The sequence below is a fragment of the Drosophila gunungcola genome (genome assembly GCF_025200985.1).
Source record: "Drosophila gunungcola strain Sukarami chromosome 2L unlocalized genomic scaffold, Dgunungcola_SK_2 000007F, whole genome shotgun sequence".
In the NCBI taxonomy this organism is placed as follows: domain Eukaryota; kingdom Metazoa; phylum Arthropoda; class Insecta; order Diptera; family Drosophilidae; genus Drosophila; species Drosophila gunungcola.
The window spans coordinates 3,843,145-3,863,129 of NW_026453162.1; the positions used below are offsets into that span (position 1 = coordinate 3,843,145).

The window sequence follows — 19,985 nt, forward strand, 5'->3', positions numbered from 1 at the left end:
AGTGAAGTTTTTTTCGATTTTGTTGCAGAAACATTGCAGCACGCAAGCAACATTGTTGCTTACTTTTGTTGGTCAGCTTTATTTGAAAAAATTTCATTTAATGCTAATTGAGATTAATTAGTAAACACGATGAGTCTGCCAGTTTAGCTTCTGATGGACTTATCCGTCTAGTAAAAACTTTTGTGCCTGGTTACTTTTTAGGAGTGTCATTATAAGAGCTTTTTAAGCGGCTCTGGTCAAAAGCTCATGTTCCAAAACAATATTAAGCTTAAAAGTCTTTAAGGAGTTGCCAGATTGGTACGATCTGCACAGTTGGTCAATCGTAAGTCTGTTTCAAATTTGTAATGTACCTTAAAATTCAACATTTTCAAAAACAAAAAAACGTTTAAAAACGAGTATAAGAACAGGTAGAAATAAGCGTTTCTGAGCCTACAAAGTGTATATATTCTTGGTTGAGATCACTAGTCGAGTCAATTTAGCAACGTCCGTATAAACGTCCAGGATTCGGAAAATATGCGATCTAGAGATTTGGAATTTAGTTAGTTATGCTATTATTTTAAAATTTATACTCGCCCACTTTAACGCCCAAAAATCCCAAAACTCTGTTTTGTCACTCTGAGACATGGTAGAGGGCAGGCGGTCTTAGGCCTTTTATGTTTATTCGGTCAATATCTATCTACACTTTAAATTTTCAAATCCAACCATTTTATTTCAGAAGTTACTTGCAATTTATGTTATTATGACGTTACCGCCAATTTATTATAAATGATTTCCCGAAGTGTATAACTGTGGGTTTGTAAAATAAACGACCTTAACAAATTTTACCGCTCGCTACTTTGTGGTCAATATCAAAAACACAAATAATAAATAAATAATCAAAGTAAAAACAAAGGAAGCCATTTTTTTCCGATTGTTTCTATGGGAGCTATGTGATATAGTCTTCCGATACTTGTTCCGACTTTCTTACTACCTGTAATAAGAAGGCAACTGTTGGGAAAGTTTACAACTGAGAGACAAGTTTGCGTTGAAACGTACAGACGGTCGGGCGGAGGGACGGACATGCCTTGTTAGACTCTTCTAGTGATACAATGTACTTTATAGGGTCGGAAACTGCGTTGCAAAAATGTAACTATAATACCGTCTGCAAGGGTATAAAAACGTATACATGGTAAACAGTAGACTTATTTGAAGCACATAATGTTTCCGGTACACCAATTGGCAATTCTAAAATTGCCGTGTTGACTTTTACAAATAAATTTAACAACGATTTTAATTATAGTTTAATTGTTGTTATAAGCGATTAGCATCGTAATTACAGAAAACTTGCCTGATAGTTTAAGGGAATGCGCTCGTAATTCTATTATTTTTGTTGTAAGCTTTACATGCCATTTAATTGAGGGCAAAGAGTAACTCAAATAAGAATGTTGATCAACCAACCTTTAAGCCTTTTAACATATGTATATGATTATACATAACTCGAAATATAGATATTTCCTTCAATTTATAACCACGGTTGCATGTTTATACCCTTGCAGAGGGTATTATAATTTCAGTCAGAAGTTTGCAACGCAATGAAAGAGACTTTTCCGACCTTATAAAGTATTTATATATTCTTGATCAGCATCACTAGGAGACTCGAACTAACCATGTCCGTCTGGCCCTCCTGCCAGTCCGTCAGTTTCTACGCAAACTAGTCTCTTAGTTTTATAGCTATCTTCATAAAACTTTCGCTTAAGCGTATAGCTCCCATTGCTAAAATCGAAACAATAAATGAAACAAAATTTGTGTTTCGAGATTAGTGTTGGGTTAATATTTCAGAATTCCGGTTTATATTACATTTAAATCGGCCGACTATAGCATTTAGCTCCCACGGAAATAATCGAAACATTAAAAAAATAAATAATACATGATAATAAAAACAATTATTTAACTTCTCCATTTTTAATTTTTTCTTTAATTCTCTTGATCAGAATTGCGCTTTTAGTTGTATTAAAATTAGAAATCGATTGCATATAGCTGCTATAAGAACTATAAACGATTTTTTTAGATTCTTAAATTTTAAGAGGTGGGCAAAAATGGGGAGTTTTTATTTTTTCGAAAAAACAATTTTTAATAGGTGGGCAAATGTTTTTTTTTGGACGAGGCTGTATAAAAGCCGTCGGCAAAGATTTTTGTTAAAAAAAACTAATTTTTAAGAGGTGGGCAATCGAATTTTTTTTTTTAGATTCTGAAATTTAAAGAGGTGGTCAAACATGGGCCTTTTTTTATTTTCTCGATAACTATTTATAATGGGTGGGTAAACGACTTTTGTCGAAAGAATCTTAAAGTCGTCGGCAAACGTTTTTTGTTAAAAAATCTTATTTTTAAGAGGTGGGCAAACGATTTTTTATTTAGATGACGAAAGCTTAAAAGTTCGATATTTTCTAAAGTTTTTACTTTTCCAAAATTCTAAAAGGTGGACAAACGTGATCAAACAATTCTCTTGTGATAAAAAAAAAATTTTAAAAATTCAGCTTTTAGGTTTTTGAAAATTTCATGTTTTAAAAACTAGAGGTAAGCAAAAAATGTGCAAACGATTCCGCTTTTCAAATTTCAAAAATTCGATTTTTGTCGACCCAACTTCTTTGAGCTAGATTCCCCACAATATCTGACCGAAGCTCAAATAAGTGAAGCAATTCCGTTCTCTGTCATATGATCCCAGGATCTAGGAAACGGAAACACAAAACGGTAAATTTGGTCCAAGAAAAAAAATGTTTCTTTTTCTAGTATTATCTTTCTGCTTATTTCGGAACAGGTGTCTCTTCGAGCGTGACGAATTGGCTGAACGAAATTTATGTAAATTTTGTCAATAATTTTCAAATTAGCCCTGAAATTTCCAATTAAAATTATTTTATTTAACGGTTTCTTAAATAAATGAAACCAAGTGGTCTTCATTTCAGAACAATCTTGTACCAAGATATGAACGGTTGTTCTTAAAATGTGAGCCCGTTTCGTTCTTAGAGTGAGAAACGCGGTATTAAAAATCAGTTCTTAACATAATACCACAAATTCTTACAATCCTACCAAATGGTAAAGACCTGTTTTTAAGACACAAATAGACATGTTTTCGATACATTTAAAACAGTTTTTTATTCCCTGAGTATATAAGCGGCTAATGTTTGGGGACGGGTAAACAAAAAAGTTGCAATTTGTTATTATTATTCAGATAAAGGTTTTTATTAGTTTCGACGAGATGTTTCAGGATCCGAAGTTAATGTCGCGGCTTCATTTTTTGTGTTGCATTGCCTTTTATTATTCCACTCCAAAATAAAAAACGTAGCTTCCCAATCGAGCTACCGAAAGATGAACAGGTTTAGACGGCGGTATTAATTACACAACTATTGCTCACTGATAAAAAGTTTGCCACATTTTTTTGTACAAGTAACCATTTGCCCGGGCTGATAAGTAACCCGACCGAGCCGAGAGGGCTAAGACTGACGCAGGTGAGCGCGGAGCAGACGAGCAGACGAGCAAGTGAGGAGAGCAGACGGTGAGCAGTTCAGCGATCAACATACACTAAATGGGTTACTTTGTCTTTTTACCGACTGTCTCTCTGGGCCAACAAGCGTCAACAAGACCGCGGCGTGCAAACTCCAGAGCCACCACCTCACCAGTTAGCCCACTTCCCAGACCGTCGACCAGGCCAAGAGCGAGTGCCAAGCCGCTTGCGCAGTCGCAGCGTCAAGGTCGCCTATTGTAAAAGAAAGTGCCAGCGCACGGCCTTGAACACGAAAAATATGTTAAAAACCTATGGATGAAACAAGTTGACGTCGAAGCATGTGCCAGATTAAAGATGATATGGGATGAGAAACTTGAACTTCAATTTGACCTCTTTTCTTTCGCATGGAAACGAATGTTTCAAACCAAAACCATCAAAATGTGGGCAAAGAAGCCAGTTTTTAGAGCCATAATGTTTATGCTTGAGTAAGACAATGGACCAAGCAAATTTTCGAACCAATTTATACTCTTTACTATTTTTTGGCTTTGTTTTTTTTTTTTTGCAAGCTTGTGAAAGAGGGAAAAACAAGAAATAAAAAACAGCATCTCAAAAAGTGTTCAAAATTGGGGTTAAATGGTTGCCAAATGAGCTAACTTACTACATTTTTTTCAGTTTTTAAATCAGTAATTTTATAAAAATATGTTTTACAGTGTACTAATATAAGATATTGTGTTGTTAGACATTATTTGTGCAAAGTTATGATAACAAAAAAAAAAAAAAAACACTCGTTTAATCGCTTTAAACTTTTTAAACCGTTTAAAAGAAAATTTCAGCCTTTGAAAAATTATGTTTTCAGTCTGCAGACAGCTAAGTTTCAGGTGACATTGATCCCCAAACTGATCCCTTAGACTTCTTTATGGGCTTCCGTGTGGGTATTAACCTTTGTACAAAGTATACAATGTGAACTCTGTTTTAGTGTTCAAAGAATTCAACTTATTCTAAGCCGAAATTATACTTAATACCTTGTATGTTTTTGTCATTACTTTATTTGACAAACATTTACAACTTCTCAGTAATAGTATTTAAGCTTTAAGCCAGTCCCTATTATCTGAAATACTTTAACTTGGACCCCATTATTTAAAATATCATCCATAACAATTCTATGCATTACGGAGTCTTTTTTCTATAGTTAAGTGTGCTTAAAGGTCATATATTCAAAGGCTTATATATAAAATACACTTAATAAATTTAAGCTTCTGTTAATAATTAGTATAAAAATGTGTTTTTCTCCAAGTATTATTATTTTAATTACGTATGGGTATGTCGATAATAACTTTTATTTGCATTTGTATTTAAACACAAGTTGGTAGGATTTGCACAGAAAATGGGGCGAGGCTTTAACGAACAACTATGTCTCAGCAGAAATCCAATCTGAATCTCAGTTTTGAATTCGCTAACAAGCTCTAATAAATACTTTAAAGAGCATAAAGCAGGAATAATTTCAAGGAAACTATGTCCCTAAATTGTATTAAAAGTGTCCGCATTTAACAATATTTATATATCCGTATTATGTTAATTTTATGAAAAAATAGTCCTTTAATCCCCAAAGATCGCTTTGATAAATATCGTTTTCCCAGAAAAATAAAATAGTTTATAATGCTAAATTATTTATATAAAATATATAAAAAAAGAATTAGCAGTCATACTCAATTTGTATATCAATTTAATTGCGCAATTAACTGACATATTTAAAATCAAACTCACCGCAGAATAATAATCGTTATAAAACTGTTGCTTTTTATCAATCTTCACATACCTGCAAGTAAATTCAATCAGTAATTAGTTGGTTACGAGTCAATAGGATTCTTGACGAACTGGTTATAGAAATAGCACAAATGAATAATTAATAAACCAAGTACCAGATCTCAACCCTATGCAAATGACAACAGCTTCCGATAATTACTACTAATATATTTAGTACATATGTACCTATGCCCACGATATATGTATTCAAAAAGCATTAAATGTTGTTTTAAATTTAAAGCGACGCGCATTGGTCTTAAAGCTTTTGTAAAACCTATTCATTCGCCACCCAATGTTAGTAAGAATACATTTTCAGTTTAAAGTTTACATTTAATGCGGAAACTCGACTAATATTGGTCTTTGAACTGTGCTAGGTGTGTTTTCGCACAACTCTCGGCGAACGTTTAATTTTATAATTTTTTTCTACATTCTGCGGGTGACAACAGAAACTTAAAATTGTCATACTAGCACACGTTTGCAGAAGTTGACAGGGAACCGGCATACATTGTAAAAAAAAAGTACAATATACTGCAAAAAAAACGAAAAGTCAGAAAAAAAGTGCTGCGTTGTGCCGCATTTATAATTTTATTTCTTACAATCTATCTTTATTTTTTTATACACTCGTTACTCAAGGAAGCAACAAAAACCACATATATTCAACTTTTTTATTTTCAGTATCGCTTTGAAAAGCGTCGCGACCGACGAAAGCTAAGAGCAGCGTTTTCTGGTCGGATTCGAGCTGAGCCAAGCCGGGTGGATTGAGCTTGCCAGTACGCGATCCGCAACTTGCTGAGCTCAGTCGAGAAACGGAGCTTGCAAGCGACACTTGTGGCAAGCGGAGATGTTTAGCCGATTCGATTAGATCGAGCGTGAGAGCCCGTCCAAAGAAAAGCCTTTAAAGCTACTCTTCAAAATCGGCGAAAAGCTAAGAAAAAACACCACAGCAAGTCACAAAAAAATTGCAACACAAAAAGTGCGCGTGCGCAACACGATAAGTTAGAAGATAGGCGAAAAAGCACCCGATTTACACGGTACGGTTAATAAATCAATACGCTTGTCTTGAAAAAGAAGAAAACTTATTTATAAAGTGTGTGTGAAAATAAGACACGAAAAACAATTTGGGATAATATTTCCAATTGTAAATCGGATTCAATGTGATACAACGTAAAACAAGAGTTATGAGAAAACAAACCTGGCGCAATTCAAACTCTAACAATATTTGAGTTTCCGTATAAAATGTAAACTTTAAAATAAAAATTGAGGTTTTTGCCGCTCTTGATAAACCTCTTATGGGGGAAATGCACACACACAAAAAAAGGAAAAAGAAAGACTTAAGACACAAACTTTAGTGTACTGCCTGCGAAGCATGACCACCACATGTGTATTTTATCCAAGTGTGTGTGATTTTCGTTGTGTGTACATACGAAACTCTTCGGCCACGAGCCAAGCATAAAGATCTCTTCCAAAAATGTTGTGTTAGTTTTTGACTATAAAATAAAAGAGAAAAACTACTACCAATGGAATGAAATAAATGCAAGAACAATAGAAAGAGCAAAAATTACACTTCCGTGCGTTTTGCTTACTATTTTCAAGTAAATGCTTTGAAATAAAATGGCTATCAAGTGTCTAAAAAAGCTTGCTCAGAGCTGAACTGATCTCAACCGAGTCAAGCAGCGGTTAAGCAATGCAAAATATTGCAACAGTTTCCCAACTTTTTATTTATTCCTGCTTATTTTTTGGTTTTAAGTCTGAGTTCGGGGAGTACAAAGGAATGGATGTTAGAAGGTGACACTGTGATTTTAGGTGGGAAAATGCAAGCTAAAATAAATTATATAAAATAAATAAGTCTCCCCCACTATTTAGTCTGTTTCCACACTCGCAACATAAGCATTATAATTTCCTCTTTGGTGTTGTAATGTTCAATGACAAGAAATAAAGGGGACAAGCCAGTTTAGGATAAAGTACTGTGACACACAAAACATTAATGAGAAGTTAAATCGAAGTAAGCATAGCGAACTAAAATTACAACGAGTAGGGACAAAACGTTTAATGAAAAGCGCAATGCATAAACTCGTGTGTGCATTCAATGGGAAAACTTAAATAGCAAAAACAATACCTAAGACGAGACTAATCGATCTTAGTCATTTACTTTATTTAATTTATAAAGGAATGAAAAGATCGTTAGTAAAACTAATTGGTAGACATGGATATAAAAAAAATGTAATGCTCTCTGTTCGTTGTGTTAAGACAAAACTCAAACATCTGACCCAAATTTGGACAGAAAATGTTAAAATTAATATTTGAAAGAAATTTTCAGAAAATTCAGTAATTTTTAGGAGGTTCCAATTCGTTCATTACAGTATAAAAGTGTTCGCCCGATTCCTATATCAGCCAATGTTTTTTAAGGTATTTTGATTTTACACGTTCACATTTTTGGAATGCAACCAATTATATATATATATTCCTTCTTATATTACATAACGACCCCAAATTTATTTAAAAATGTATATAGTTAGAATCGACCGGGTAGCAAAGAGAAAACTCAGCCGAAAGGTGAATGATGTAAACAGAGCGACGCAAACTGAGGCAGACAGCTGTTGTGGACATGTTGCTGCTGCCGTTGCTGTTGCAGTTTGACCGAAATGATTGTTGTGGCATTATATAAGAAGTGGCCATGCCACAAAAACGCTGAAAGAGAAAGAAGAAAACTGTGGAAAAAAGACTGCAAATGAGAAGGAAGCAGTTGGCAGGCGCTTTGGTGGGCAGCTGTTGATGTCGTAGCTGCAACGTGTTGCACGGACTAAATACCCACTAACACTGGAATAGGCGGTCGGATTGGGTTTTAGTTGCTGCTGATATGGTTGGCCTGCTAAATAAGCCGTTAAACTGCATCAAGGTAACAACAAACTTGTTGACCGTTTAGCAACTGCAACAGCAACAGCAACATCAACGTGTTCGGTAATAATTATTTACTCCGTTGGCCATGCTCGCGCCTGTGTTCTTGGGCTGAGAAAGCAATTTGGGCGACTGTCCCTCTTTTTCTAAGCGGCTCACGGCCACCGCAGCTCAATTGCAAACATTGCAAAACATTGGCAAATAAAGTACGGCTGCAGTCAAGATGGCAGCAACACTGACAACACCGACAGAAAGACATCAATAAATATAGCCACCAATTTTTGGAACCGCTCGCAATTGAGTTACAACGTCAGCAGCAGCGCAGTCCGCTAACCAGTTGGCAACCTTGAAGCTCGTTGTTTTTGTCGCTTCTTGGTTGTTTTGTTTTGTTAATTATTTGGGGTTTTTTTATTTTTACTATGGCAGGTGTTGCTTTTGGAATCGATTTTAATATCGAAAATAATTCGATTGTGCATGGACATTTCTCTTGAACAAAATACTTGGTAGGAAATCCCAATAGTTTGTAATGTTTGTTTGTAGATGGACACCAAATGTTTAAGAAGTACTGCAAAATTGGGTAAATAAATATAATAACGTAGTTATTTTAATGGGCATAGCAACCATACCATACTGGGGTCAAAGGTTTTTTAGTTTTACTTATTTTACAGTTGTTCATGCTAGTGAACTTTACTTGAAAGAGTCGGCAATAAAACAATGAAACTTAAACGACATTTAGTTGAAATTGTTGTCCTTTGCATCATAATTTGCAGTGTTAAGCAAACAGAAACAATAAAAAAGCAGCAACAACTTCGAATACAAGATATAAAGTTATGACCACGACTGTGTGTTACTAACCTTACTCAATTTGTTTTCGGGTAAACATTTATATATTTTTTTTCTTTTTAGGTTATACTTTCGAACGCTTTATGGGCGGGTTTTATTTGCTTTTTTCTACTTTGTTGTTGATTTTGTTGTTGATTATGTATATACCTATGATACGCCGAGATAAATACATGAGTAAGAGAGATAAATAGTTGAAAATGCAATGAAGTAACTAGTTTATTTTTGGGTTGAGACTAAAAATGAGTTGGCACTCTAAGTGGGTCAAAGTCTGATTAGCGAGGTCACAAATATATATTCACGAGTATTAACTTTTTATACCCTTGCAGAGGGTATTATAATTACAGTTAGAAGTTTGCAACGCTGTTAAGAAGACATTTCCTTTCCCAATAAAGTAAATATATTCTTGATCAGCATGTTCGTCTGTCCGTCTGTCTGACCGTTTCTTTGCAAACTAAGCTCTCAATTTAAAAGCTATCTGCACACAACTATATGGGTCGGAACGAGCCGGATCAGAATAAAAAAATATATAGGCAAAAAATGTAACTTCTATAATTTTTAATTCAGTTATTCAGAATTACGCTTTTAATTTTATTCAAATCGAAAACGATATCATATAGCTGTCATAGGAACGATCGAATAATTAGGGTGAAATGATTTAATAGCCGTAATGTTTTTAAGTATATAGGCATATAATTCGAAATTTTTCGAGTATTCAATTTTTTCAATAGCTGCAAGCAAGGGTACATAAGCTTCTGTTTGCTCAAGACAACTTGCTCTACTTAATTTTTTTTTAATTTTCGGTGTATGTATATACCGCAAAAAAAATCTTTTTTATACAATCAAAATAGAACATCGCTGTTTGCGGGTATTGGAGTGGATGTGGCCAATGGGTGTGTGAACTTAACGTCAAGTTCTTAGAACATTTTTTTTCTAAATGATTGAGCATCAAATGTTTCTGAAATTCATTCCTTAACTTTTAAAACAGATTGCGAGGCATATACATATATTTTAAATTTAACACATACAAAAAGAGCGACGGGACTGCAACGGGTGTTTTACTAGAAAGCCAATTAGCCAATCAGCTAATCTGGAACGGTGAGATTCGAAGATATGAGCTAGTTGTTGCAGATTTAGCAAATTAATACTTTTATTTACATAATGCAACCAGTCCGCGAGTGTTTTCTGTTTTTCTATCTGTTAAACTAAAGCAGCGATTCGTTACTGCACCTGAAGTAATATCATATTCTGAAAGCTTAATGTACACAGCAAGTTGCTATTTAGTATATTATTGCTCTCTGCGATTCCCTAGTCCAAGGTTGCAAAACAAATTACTTTAATTCGAAACATTCAGTTGTTTCTATATTTTCGCAACCGATAACTTTTTACGATTCTTCTCGCATTTTTTTTAAGTTTTTTCTCGTCATGCCACTGACGATCTTTTCGAAACAACAAGTTACAATTTACCATGTGCACCTTAAACCCCTTTCCCATTACACATTTTCTTTGCCTCTCAAAGCCACTTCGCAGAGTGTTTATTTATTCTAAATGCATTTGTACTGACGTTAATCTTTGGGTACACATTCATTTCTACACAGTATATGATTGTTATTCAAGACGTTTCTGTATCTATTCATCAGAAGTTCCGTCTGGCTCATCCAGTCTGTGAGTTACTCTAAAAACGTTAAGAGGAAAACAAATCAAATAAACTTATGTGAGCCCAACGTTTTTATACCCTTGCACAAGTATAATTCATAGTTATTAAAGTTAATAAAGTAAAGATAAATTAAAGAAGATTTAAACAGAGCTTTAAATGATTTAATTAGATTTAAATAAAACTTAAATCACACCTGTGAAATGTGTTTACTAAAGTCTCCAAGCTTTGACCGTCTAATGAAATATATATACCAATATACAGAAACAACCGGCTCAAATTTATAAAATTTAGCAGTTTTTGATGACATTTTTGGGTTTAATAAGATGTTCTTATTCCATTTCTTACCAATACTTCACGTTTAGACTGTATCCTATAGCTACCATAGGGACGATTGAATAGAATGGTTACATTTGGTTGTTTTTGAAGAACTGTCCTGTTTTATATTATTTAGGGCATAGTCCATTAGTTTAAAATTCCTAAGACTATATCCTATCAATATCATACTTGTATACTATTTACCTTATTGCTTGATCTAAGCTTTATCGCTCAAAATTTTTGCCGGAAATGATCTGCGCACACTCACTTATCAATTTTTGGTCTAATCGAAATTGAATGAATTTGATAAATCGTTCATAATGGATATAAAGAACTTGAATATTTACGATCAACGAACTTCGATATAAGTTTAGTAAGTTAGGTATTGAAGAATTAATTTTCATCTTCATTCAAGCGTAAAGTTGGCTAATTAGCAAGTACTTCGGGCACACATAGAAAACCCAAAATAAATTTTGGGCCTGACAAGTGCTTTGAGTGCCTCGGCACGTGCATGTCATAAAGCCAAGCCAATCAATAAAATACATAACCGAATCAAGAAAAGGAGAACTGTTGACGCAAGTGATTTATGATGATCTGAGTAGCCAAATCTAATGAATATTATATATTTATATATGTAAGAATGTACGAATTGTAAGAATGTTTTCATATCCACTCCGCAGAACCTCAGGCAACACAATATGGCGGCCGTTGAAGTAAGGAACGGCTACAAGTACTATGGCTCCAAATCGAACCCCAAGATTGTGCTCAACCAGCTGAATATGAACGTGATGCGTGGATCCATGTGAGTGGCCTTCCAGTGAGTGGGCAAACCCCAGTCTCAACATTTCGCCTCTTTCCTCTCGAGCAGATACGGATTACTGGGCGCCTCCGGCTGCGGCAAGACCACCCTGCTCTCGTGCATCGTCGGCCAGAGGAGACTCAACGGCGGAGAGGTGGCCGTACTGGGCGTCAAGCCAGGCGAACCGGGCAGCGGGGTACCGGGCTCCCGCGTGGGATTCATGCCCCAGGAGATCGCCCTGGTGGAGGAGATGACCGTCAAGGAGACCATCTTCTACTTCGGGCGCATCTACGGCCTGACAGACGAACGCATCCGGGAGAAGTTCAAGTTGCTCAAGGAGCTGCTGCAGCTGCCGCCGGCCAGGCAGATGATCAAGCAGTGCAGCGGGGGTCAGCAGCGACGGCTGTCCTTTGCCTGCGCCATGATCCACGATCCGGAGCTCCTCATCCTGGACGAACCCACTGTGGGATTGGATCCCATGCTGCGTGAAAAGTGGGTACATGAAAAGTCCTTGGAATGCCTTAAGTCCAACATTGCCTTAAACTTTCTAGAATCTGGGATTTTCTCGTCGAGACCACGAGAAATAGCAAATTGGCTGTGATTATTACCACCCATTATATAGAGGAAGCCAAACAGGCAAATTGCGTAAGTAAAACATGGCTAACTTGGTTTTTGATTTTGTCAAAATTGGCTGATACCCTTTAAATTATTATTCTAAAAAGTATACATAATTAAAGTAGGTTTAGTTCATATTTAATTCATTAAAACGAATTCACTTGGTGAACTCACTCACTTTGGTGAACAAGTTCAGTTGCTCACTTTTTATTGAGTGAAAAAACTCACTCACTTTGTTCACTCACTTGTTCAGTTATTCAGTTGCTCACTTATTTAGTTGTTCAGTTACTCACTTGTACAGTTGCTCATTTGTTCAGTTTTTTATTTGCTCTGTTATTTAGTTGTTCAGTTTGCTCACAAGTTTCACATGCTGGCAATTTTATTGCTTTTCATATTGCGTTAACATACCTCTCAACTGAACAAGTAAGCAACATAACAAGTTAGTAACTGAACAACTGAACACTGAACCAGTGAGCAAAAAAGCTCAACAATTGTGAGCATGTTCAGTTCCCTCACTTAAGTGAACAAGTCTTTTCTTTTTCATGAGCAACCCAACTCTAGTGTAAAGTGTTGTACGAATGTCTGTTAATAGTGAATTCCACCCTATTCTTTAAGATTGGTCTCATGCGCAATGGCGTGCTTCTGGCGGAAGATACGCCCACCAACATCATGATCAAGTTCGGAACTCAGTCGATCGAGGATGCCTTCCTCATTCTGAGCCAGCGGCAGGGCAACGAAGACGAGTTGAACCAAATCATGAACCACAACAAGAACCAGGCTTTGCCTGCAGCTGTACTTCCCCCAGAGGTCATAGACACCCACGAGGTGAGCACGCCAGAAAAACAGCCCATCCCTTTCGAGGAGCCTCCGAACGAGAACCGCAAAAAGATTTTCTTCACCACCAAGGGCAGGGTTAAGGCCCTGATGACCAAAAACTTTGTGCAGCTTTTCAGACAGCCTTCGTAAGTTGAAACCACCGCCTAAGATTTGGAAAACGCTTAACTATGGGGTATCTCATTCATTTCAGAGGAATTATTTTCATGCTACTGTTCCCCATCATACAACTGACGTGCTTTTATCTGGCCATTGGAAAGACTCCTACGAATTTGGAGATAGGAGTCTACTCTGGCGAAGTGGAGAGCTACGGTGAATGCTTTGACGACAATCTGGTCACAGTGTTCAAGGACAACGACAGCTGCCTGTTCAATAAGCTATCCTGCAGATACATCCGCGAACTGGGCGACGATGTGGCCACGCGGAAGTACTATTCCAGTGAGGCTGATGCCCTGAGCGATGCAAAGCGGGCCACAACCGTGGGCTACCTGCATTTTGCCCAGAACTTCAGCGAATCGATTCTCTCGGTGATGGAGGATGGGATCCACACCAATGACGGAGCCGTGGATCACGCCGAACTAAGTATCCACATCGATATGACAGGTAAGAGCAGACCGGGGCGATGTCTTTCCAATCTAAGAGGCTTTTCTGCAGATCAACAAGTGGCGTACTTCATGCAGCGAAAACTTCGTGACAAGTTCAGCTCCTTCATGCGGAGTGTGGTCAAGGATTGCAATGTTTCCACGGCTATTGTCGATCTGCCCGTCCAGTTCCAAGAACCGATCTTCGGCACCGCAGACATCGAGTTCCAGCAGTATTGTGCCCCGGGTGTGGTCATGACGTGAGTAGAGTGTCTCACCTGATGGACGCAAACAAATTTCCTCACATGTTAATGTTTAGTGTTTTATAAGCTGACGAACGTTACCGCATTCCATGTTTTGGTACTTGGTACAGTGACTGATTCAACATTTCCTTTCATTCTTTTAAGTATATACCATTTATTTAATACTCCAAACGTATTGTAGCATGGTATTTTTCCTGGCCACCTTGATGACGGCTGCAGTGTTCATTTCGGAGCGTATGGATGGCATCTGGGACCGAACTCTCTTGGCAGGTGTCTCGGCTACCGAAATGCTATGGGCCCATCTCCTAACGCAGCTCATCATCATGGCCCTGCAATCATTCGAGGTTATCATGTACATTGGCCTGGTCTTCGATACCTACAACAATGGGGATACCACAACACTCATTGGATTGTTAACGCTGACAGCTTTCTGTGGCATGTTGTTTGGTAGGTTAGGCAATTGGTCCAAACAGTGCACTTTAAGAACATTTCCCACTTCCACTAGGTCTCTTCATATCTGTCTTTTGCAAATCGCATACTGAGGCAAACTTTGTGGCCACTGGCGCATTTTATCCCATGATTATACTTTGCGGTAAGTGCTCTTAGGCCCAACTCCTCATCATTGGATCAAGGTTCGCTAAATACATGCTTTTAAAATAGGACTTCTGTGGCCCCTTGAGAGCATGCCGCAGTTTCTCCAGGACTTAGTAATGGTGCTACCTTTCACCATACCCTCCATATCGGCTCGCAACGTGATAGAGAAGGGCTGGAGCATCACCCACGAGAAGGTCTACAATGGATTTTTGGTGATGGCCGGCTGGACGATCATTTTCTTCGTGCTATGCCTAATCGGAATCAGGCGAAAGGCGTAAAGGCAGATCTTGGGCTATTCTTAAACATTCGGGGGCCTTTCATTTAGTTGTAACGTAATAGCATTTTTTGATAGGTGATCTTATGTGCATATTGTTTTAATTTAATAATTATTGGAAGCAAATCACTCGCATGTTGTAGACTCTCATCACATAATGAAACTCATTCATATCAACGAATCGCAACGCATTCTTAGGCAGTCTTCATCTAACGGGCTGGACTGTTTGAAATCAGCATAAGGTCTTAAGGGTTTCTCACAAAAATATTTATAAAACACAGGACAACATATCGTACTCATTAAAAACGGCAAATTTCGTATTCAAAATGATTGACAAAACTCAATAAACCTTTTAGAAGACATATATTTTTACCCACATCTAGAATGTATTTTAAAATGTTAAAGTATGTAAATCGAAATTTCAAATCAACCAAAAATAAAATCTTAAATTAAAATGTTTAATAACTACAACTAATGGGCTGGAGCAGGTTAGTATTGGTTGCAGTCAAAATATTTTCCTAAACGACTTAATAAAAATATATAAAAACAAGAAAAAAAGCATTTTAAATTTTAAAACAAATTATTTTGGGTGCAAAAAAAAAGGGTTCGGAATATTTAAAAAAGTAAAACGTATTACTTCACTACAGTATAATAATGCTCCCATAAAAACAATAAAAATATTTTAAAAAAATTAAAAATATATGAAAAAAATACATCATTTTCTCTATTTATTCAGTTTTTTTTAATCCTTTGAGAAAATAGTTTAAAAATGTAGAATTAAGGTTTCAATTTTATTAAAATTGGAAAACGAAATCAAAAAGCTACCATAGAAACTAACATAGCTTCATTGTTTTTAAACACTGGGTATGCAAACTTCGGCTTGCCGACGATTTTTTCCATTCCATTCTTGCCATCAAATAATATACGGTTTTAATCCTTGTCGACATTTAACACTACGATTACCATTTGCCAATATAATCAGACTATTTGTAATAAATGATTAAGCATGAAAAGAATCGGTAAAAGAAACCATCAAGAAATGTCTCTTGTTTGTCTTTCTGTGAAATGCAAAGCACCGCAAAATAATAATCCTTCTACACACGTATATGCAGATATATATTTATGTATATGTTTGCTTTTTTACATAATATTGCCTACGCTTGTGTGTGGGCCAAGGACAAGGACACGTTCACGACGACGATGTCGAGGACGTGCCAAAGTTTCTGACACACTTCGGGCTCGAAAGTGCTAGACAGAATGTCTGCCTGGGTGCATGACTACCCCTGACCCCTTTCTCACCGCCTTCCAGCAGACATTTTTATTACAAAACTTTATCTTTGCCAAATAGAAAGCGAGGAGATGGAAAAAATATAAAAAGCAAACGTTCGGTCAACCTGCTAGTAGACTATGTGTCCTTGTGAGCGTGTGTTTGAATTGTGTGATGGGTGGAATAAAGTTTAGTTTGGGATTTTATACAACTTGCATTAAATTTGCAATCTGGTATTCCTTGTTGCAAAATTTAAGCTAAGAAATACGCATGCCGGACGAGGATTGAAGTTGTAGAAAAACAATATAAATGGCGTTACGAAAAGCCAAAAACAAGTCGGTTATTAATGATAAAACAAATTGTTTTTTGTGCATCTGATTTTTAATTTGAAGCCAAAAATTGTATGGAATAATCCATATTAGAAAAATGTATATATAATCTAAAAAGATACAAATGAAATCTGAAGAATTGTTTTTCTGTTCTGTTGCTCTGCGATTTCTGGAAATCACTATGGACGACAGTACATGTAGGGACGATTCACACCAAGAGCGTGTGCATAGGAGACTACTATATATAGCCGTAGAATTGCTGTGATAGCCCGATCGTATGAATGAATGAATAAGGATTGTATACCAAGACTTCAGGAAAATTAATTAGTTCATGAGAAAGGGCGGTAAAAGTGACCTATTAACAAATTTTTAAAGTGGACTTTTTGAGCTTGGTTTGGTAAAATATTACACTTTTAAGGACAGTTTAAATTTTATTCAAAAAACGCGTCGAATGACACAAAATCTTGCTTCAAAAGCTATTCAAAAAAAAACTTTTTGTTTGTCAGTTTTAAAAATTGTAAGGACTTGTTTTAGAATTCTGTAATATTTTTTTTCCTAATTTCCTCCAAAAAGTATTCACCACCAATTTGGTGAGGAAAATGCTATAACAAAATGGTTTCAGGTTTAAGGAAGAAACATTTTCATTAAATAGTTGTTAAATATTATTGTTTTGAATTTAAATTTCAAACTTATCCTTATTTAAGCAAACTTATTTGAAATCAGATACTTTGCAAAAAAAAGCAAATGTATAAAAAACAACGAAGTTATTCAAACTTGACGACTATATCATACAAAAAAAATTATAATTTGGATGTTTTCCAATTGATTGGAATATACTTTGATACAAAGTAATGGTTTATTGTTTCAGAATTACGACCACGATATCAAATAAATGGTTGTATCAAATTATGTGACGAAAAATGAATCAGAATTCTACTAAATAAATACACTTTTTAAATGTTCCCATTCGTCAAGCTGAAATCAAAAATTACTGTGTAGGCAAAATAAATAAATCTTAAACGACTTAATAGTGTTAAAATGAATTGAATCCGTTTCCTACTCTTTTTTCTATAAAAAAAATATGAAAAAACTACAGATATTTTCGACTTTGGATTGGATTTACTATGTATTTTAAGAATCGTTCAAATTTTATTTTTAGATGGTTGAAATAATCAATATTTTAAAAAGATAATCAGCTTTATTACAGTCTCTTAGCTGTTTATGGAAAGAAATGCTAGGTTTTCGGCGAAAAAATTTAGCTTTCTGGTCCAGTGTGCAATTGTCAAAATGTTTCCATTCTGCATTATTTACACAAAAAGAGAAGTGAACTTTTAGATAAATCTTTCTGTCTAGCAGCACACTTACACACGGAGCTTTCTGGTGATGCCCAAACAAATTTTTATGACAACAAATAACTTAGGATGAGTAGGTCAAGGTGCCCGAAAGTAGGCAACTGAAAGTTTTGTCGAGCGCTGACTAAAAAACCAATTAAGAGCTACAAATTAACTAGGAACAATCATACAACAAAGCCAAACAATATCAACAAGCGCAAAAAAAAATCCCCCATATCAACATCACTCCCAAAATCCCTAAATTAACACTTTCTCTAGACTAGAGGAAATGTTGTTACAACTTTTGACCCATTTCATGTATATACATAAAACATTTTTTTGCTTTAAATGTGCTATGGGTGGACGGCAAGTTGAAAAGTTAGTAAAATGCTCTCGTAATTTGACCTTCTAACAAGTTGAACAAACTCAACACACAAACTCAGACACACAAATATTCGAAAAGAGTCTGCCAGGGACAACAACCAACCGAATTCTAAGGGAAAAGTGTAAATATGTAAACGAAATTTTACCGGTTGCGAAATTTGAACGCACAGACTTAGAGCAAAGAGAATCTTAAAGTTTTGTGGATGGTATTCATTATCGACTATTAAATTAATTGAATTTAAAAAGATAGTTGCATATACATGACCACTTAAAGACATATGAGTTATATGCTTTACATGGTCTTTCTTCGTTGAAAATATCCGGTAAATGTTATAACTCACTCGGTACTTGTATGAACAATTGTGATATATTATTTTCTATTCGGTTAACCTAAGCAATGTCCATAAAAGACTACTGAATTCTATTCTATTCCCATTGAATAAGTGGCAATATCTTGTGAAAATAAAACCAGCTGGCAATCCGAATGAAAGATGACACAATAAAGCTTGGAGGGCTAAACAGTTCGATGGGGTCTACATTGGGGACCCCAAAGCAATGCCGACTTTTGCATTTCATTGACCCTTTAAATAGCAAAGATACACACAGATGGCACCGCCTACACACTCTTCTGCATGTCAGTCAAAGTTCCTTCTCTCGGCAAAATGGAGAAAAATTTGATTTGAGGAGTTTATTCAATTTTCTGCATGTGGGCTGCCTATAGCGGGAGCATCTCATGGATACACATCAGCCGCACTCTGGCATTTAAGTGCACGCCGTTCAACTGATGTCTGACGGACAACCAGAGTTATGGCGAGTGGGTGGCGGAAATTGGGTGATTCAGGTGGGCAGGGGGCAGGGGCCAGGGGAGAATGCTCTGAACTCTGCCAATATAATACAATCAACGTTGGGCTTCGATTCGATGCGCATTCGATGCGTTTGCCGCTCTCGAGGCAGTTGAGGTCCAGCTACCGACGCGTAGGCCCACCCACCCATACGTGCCCCATTCCACCCACCCATACCCACACGCACATGTCCCCCCACCTCACAAACGCACACTGGTAGCCTTGGTTTCTGCCCCATGTGCAGAGGAGGCTTTTATACATAGGCTCGTTTGTTTCATTCACTCGCCCCAGTATTTTGTTTGGCTTCGACTCTCGCTCTCGCTCGCACCCCATGTCCTGCATGTCCTGTGCTCCGAGTTCCATGTCCTGCACTCCGCCGCGTGGAGCAGAGCACGAGGAGGCAGCTGGCCTTTTGCCTGGCACACATAACAACAGCAGCAACTACATCAGGTTGCTGCAACAGCAGCTACAGCAGTAGTGGCAACAGCAACAGAAATGTCGCGCTGCGTTTCAATCGTTTTATATGGCGCAACTGCTGATTGGGTTTGCACAGTGCACAGCAGTGGACAAGATTGATTAATTCCTTACCTATAAGAAAAATGAACAAACCAAACAAAATAATTTTAAAATAACACATGGCGGCAAATTAGAGATAACAAAAAGTTTAAATTTTAAAAGTTGCTCCGCTTACTCTGTGCAAATAGCCATTTAGCTTTGTTCTCGAATCATTTATTTTATCATGTTTTTAACCTGGCCGTATTCGAAAACTTTTAAAGTTGTATGAAGTTGTTTATATTTATTGTATGTGTTTAGATACGAATGATAAAAAAATAAGTTAAGCAGCCTTTGACAAGCCGAAGTCATTACCCTTGCAGCTATAAAAA

The 19,985-nt window shown here is 36.5% G+C and overlaps 2 protein-coding genes across 2 annotated transcripts in view; one reads left to right on the forward strand and one right to left on the reverse strand.

The window, feature by feature from the left end:
* The window catches only part of LOC128253155 (neuroguidin), a 55,744-nt gene that overhangs the window by 25,488 nt on the left and 10,271 nt on the right, over window positions 1-19,985 (reverse strand). The gene's annotated exons all lie outside the window — the stretch shown is intronic.
* On the forward strand, window positions 6,016-15,403 carry LOC128253130 (ABC transporter G family member 20). The gene is made up of 10 exons (XM_052981295.1): window positions 6,016-6,312; window positions 11,669-11,790; window positions 11,857-12,279; window positions 12,339-12,432; window positions 13,018-13,364; window positions 13,430-13,839; window positions 13,891-14,077; window positions 14,262-14,527; window positions 14,586-14,672; window positions 14,741-15,403. The coding sequence occupies exons 2-10, from the start codon at window positions 11,687-11,689 to the stop codon at window positions 14,950-14,952; spliced, it is 2,130 nt and encodes a 709-aa protein (XP_052837255.1). The 5' UTR covers window positions 6,016-6,312; window positions 11,669-11,686; the 3' UTR covers window positions 14,953-15,403.

Bases quoted from the DNA above. Each gene is read 5' to 3' on its own strand.
- LOC128253130 (XM_052981295.1), top strand. From the start codon at position 11,687: ATGGCGGCCGTTGAAGTAAGGAACGGCTACAAGTACTATGGCTCCAAA. The intron at 11,791-11,856 runs GTGAGTGGCCTT...CCTCTCGAGCAG, and splicing joins AACGTGATGCGTGGATCCAT to ATACGGATTACTGGGCGCCT. The intron at 13,840-13,890 runs GTAAGAGCAGAC...GCTTTTCTGCAG, and splicing joins TATCCACATCGATATGACAG to ATCAACAAGTGGCGTACTTC.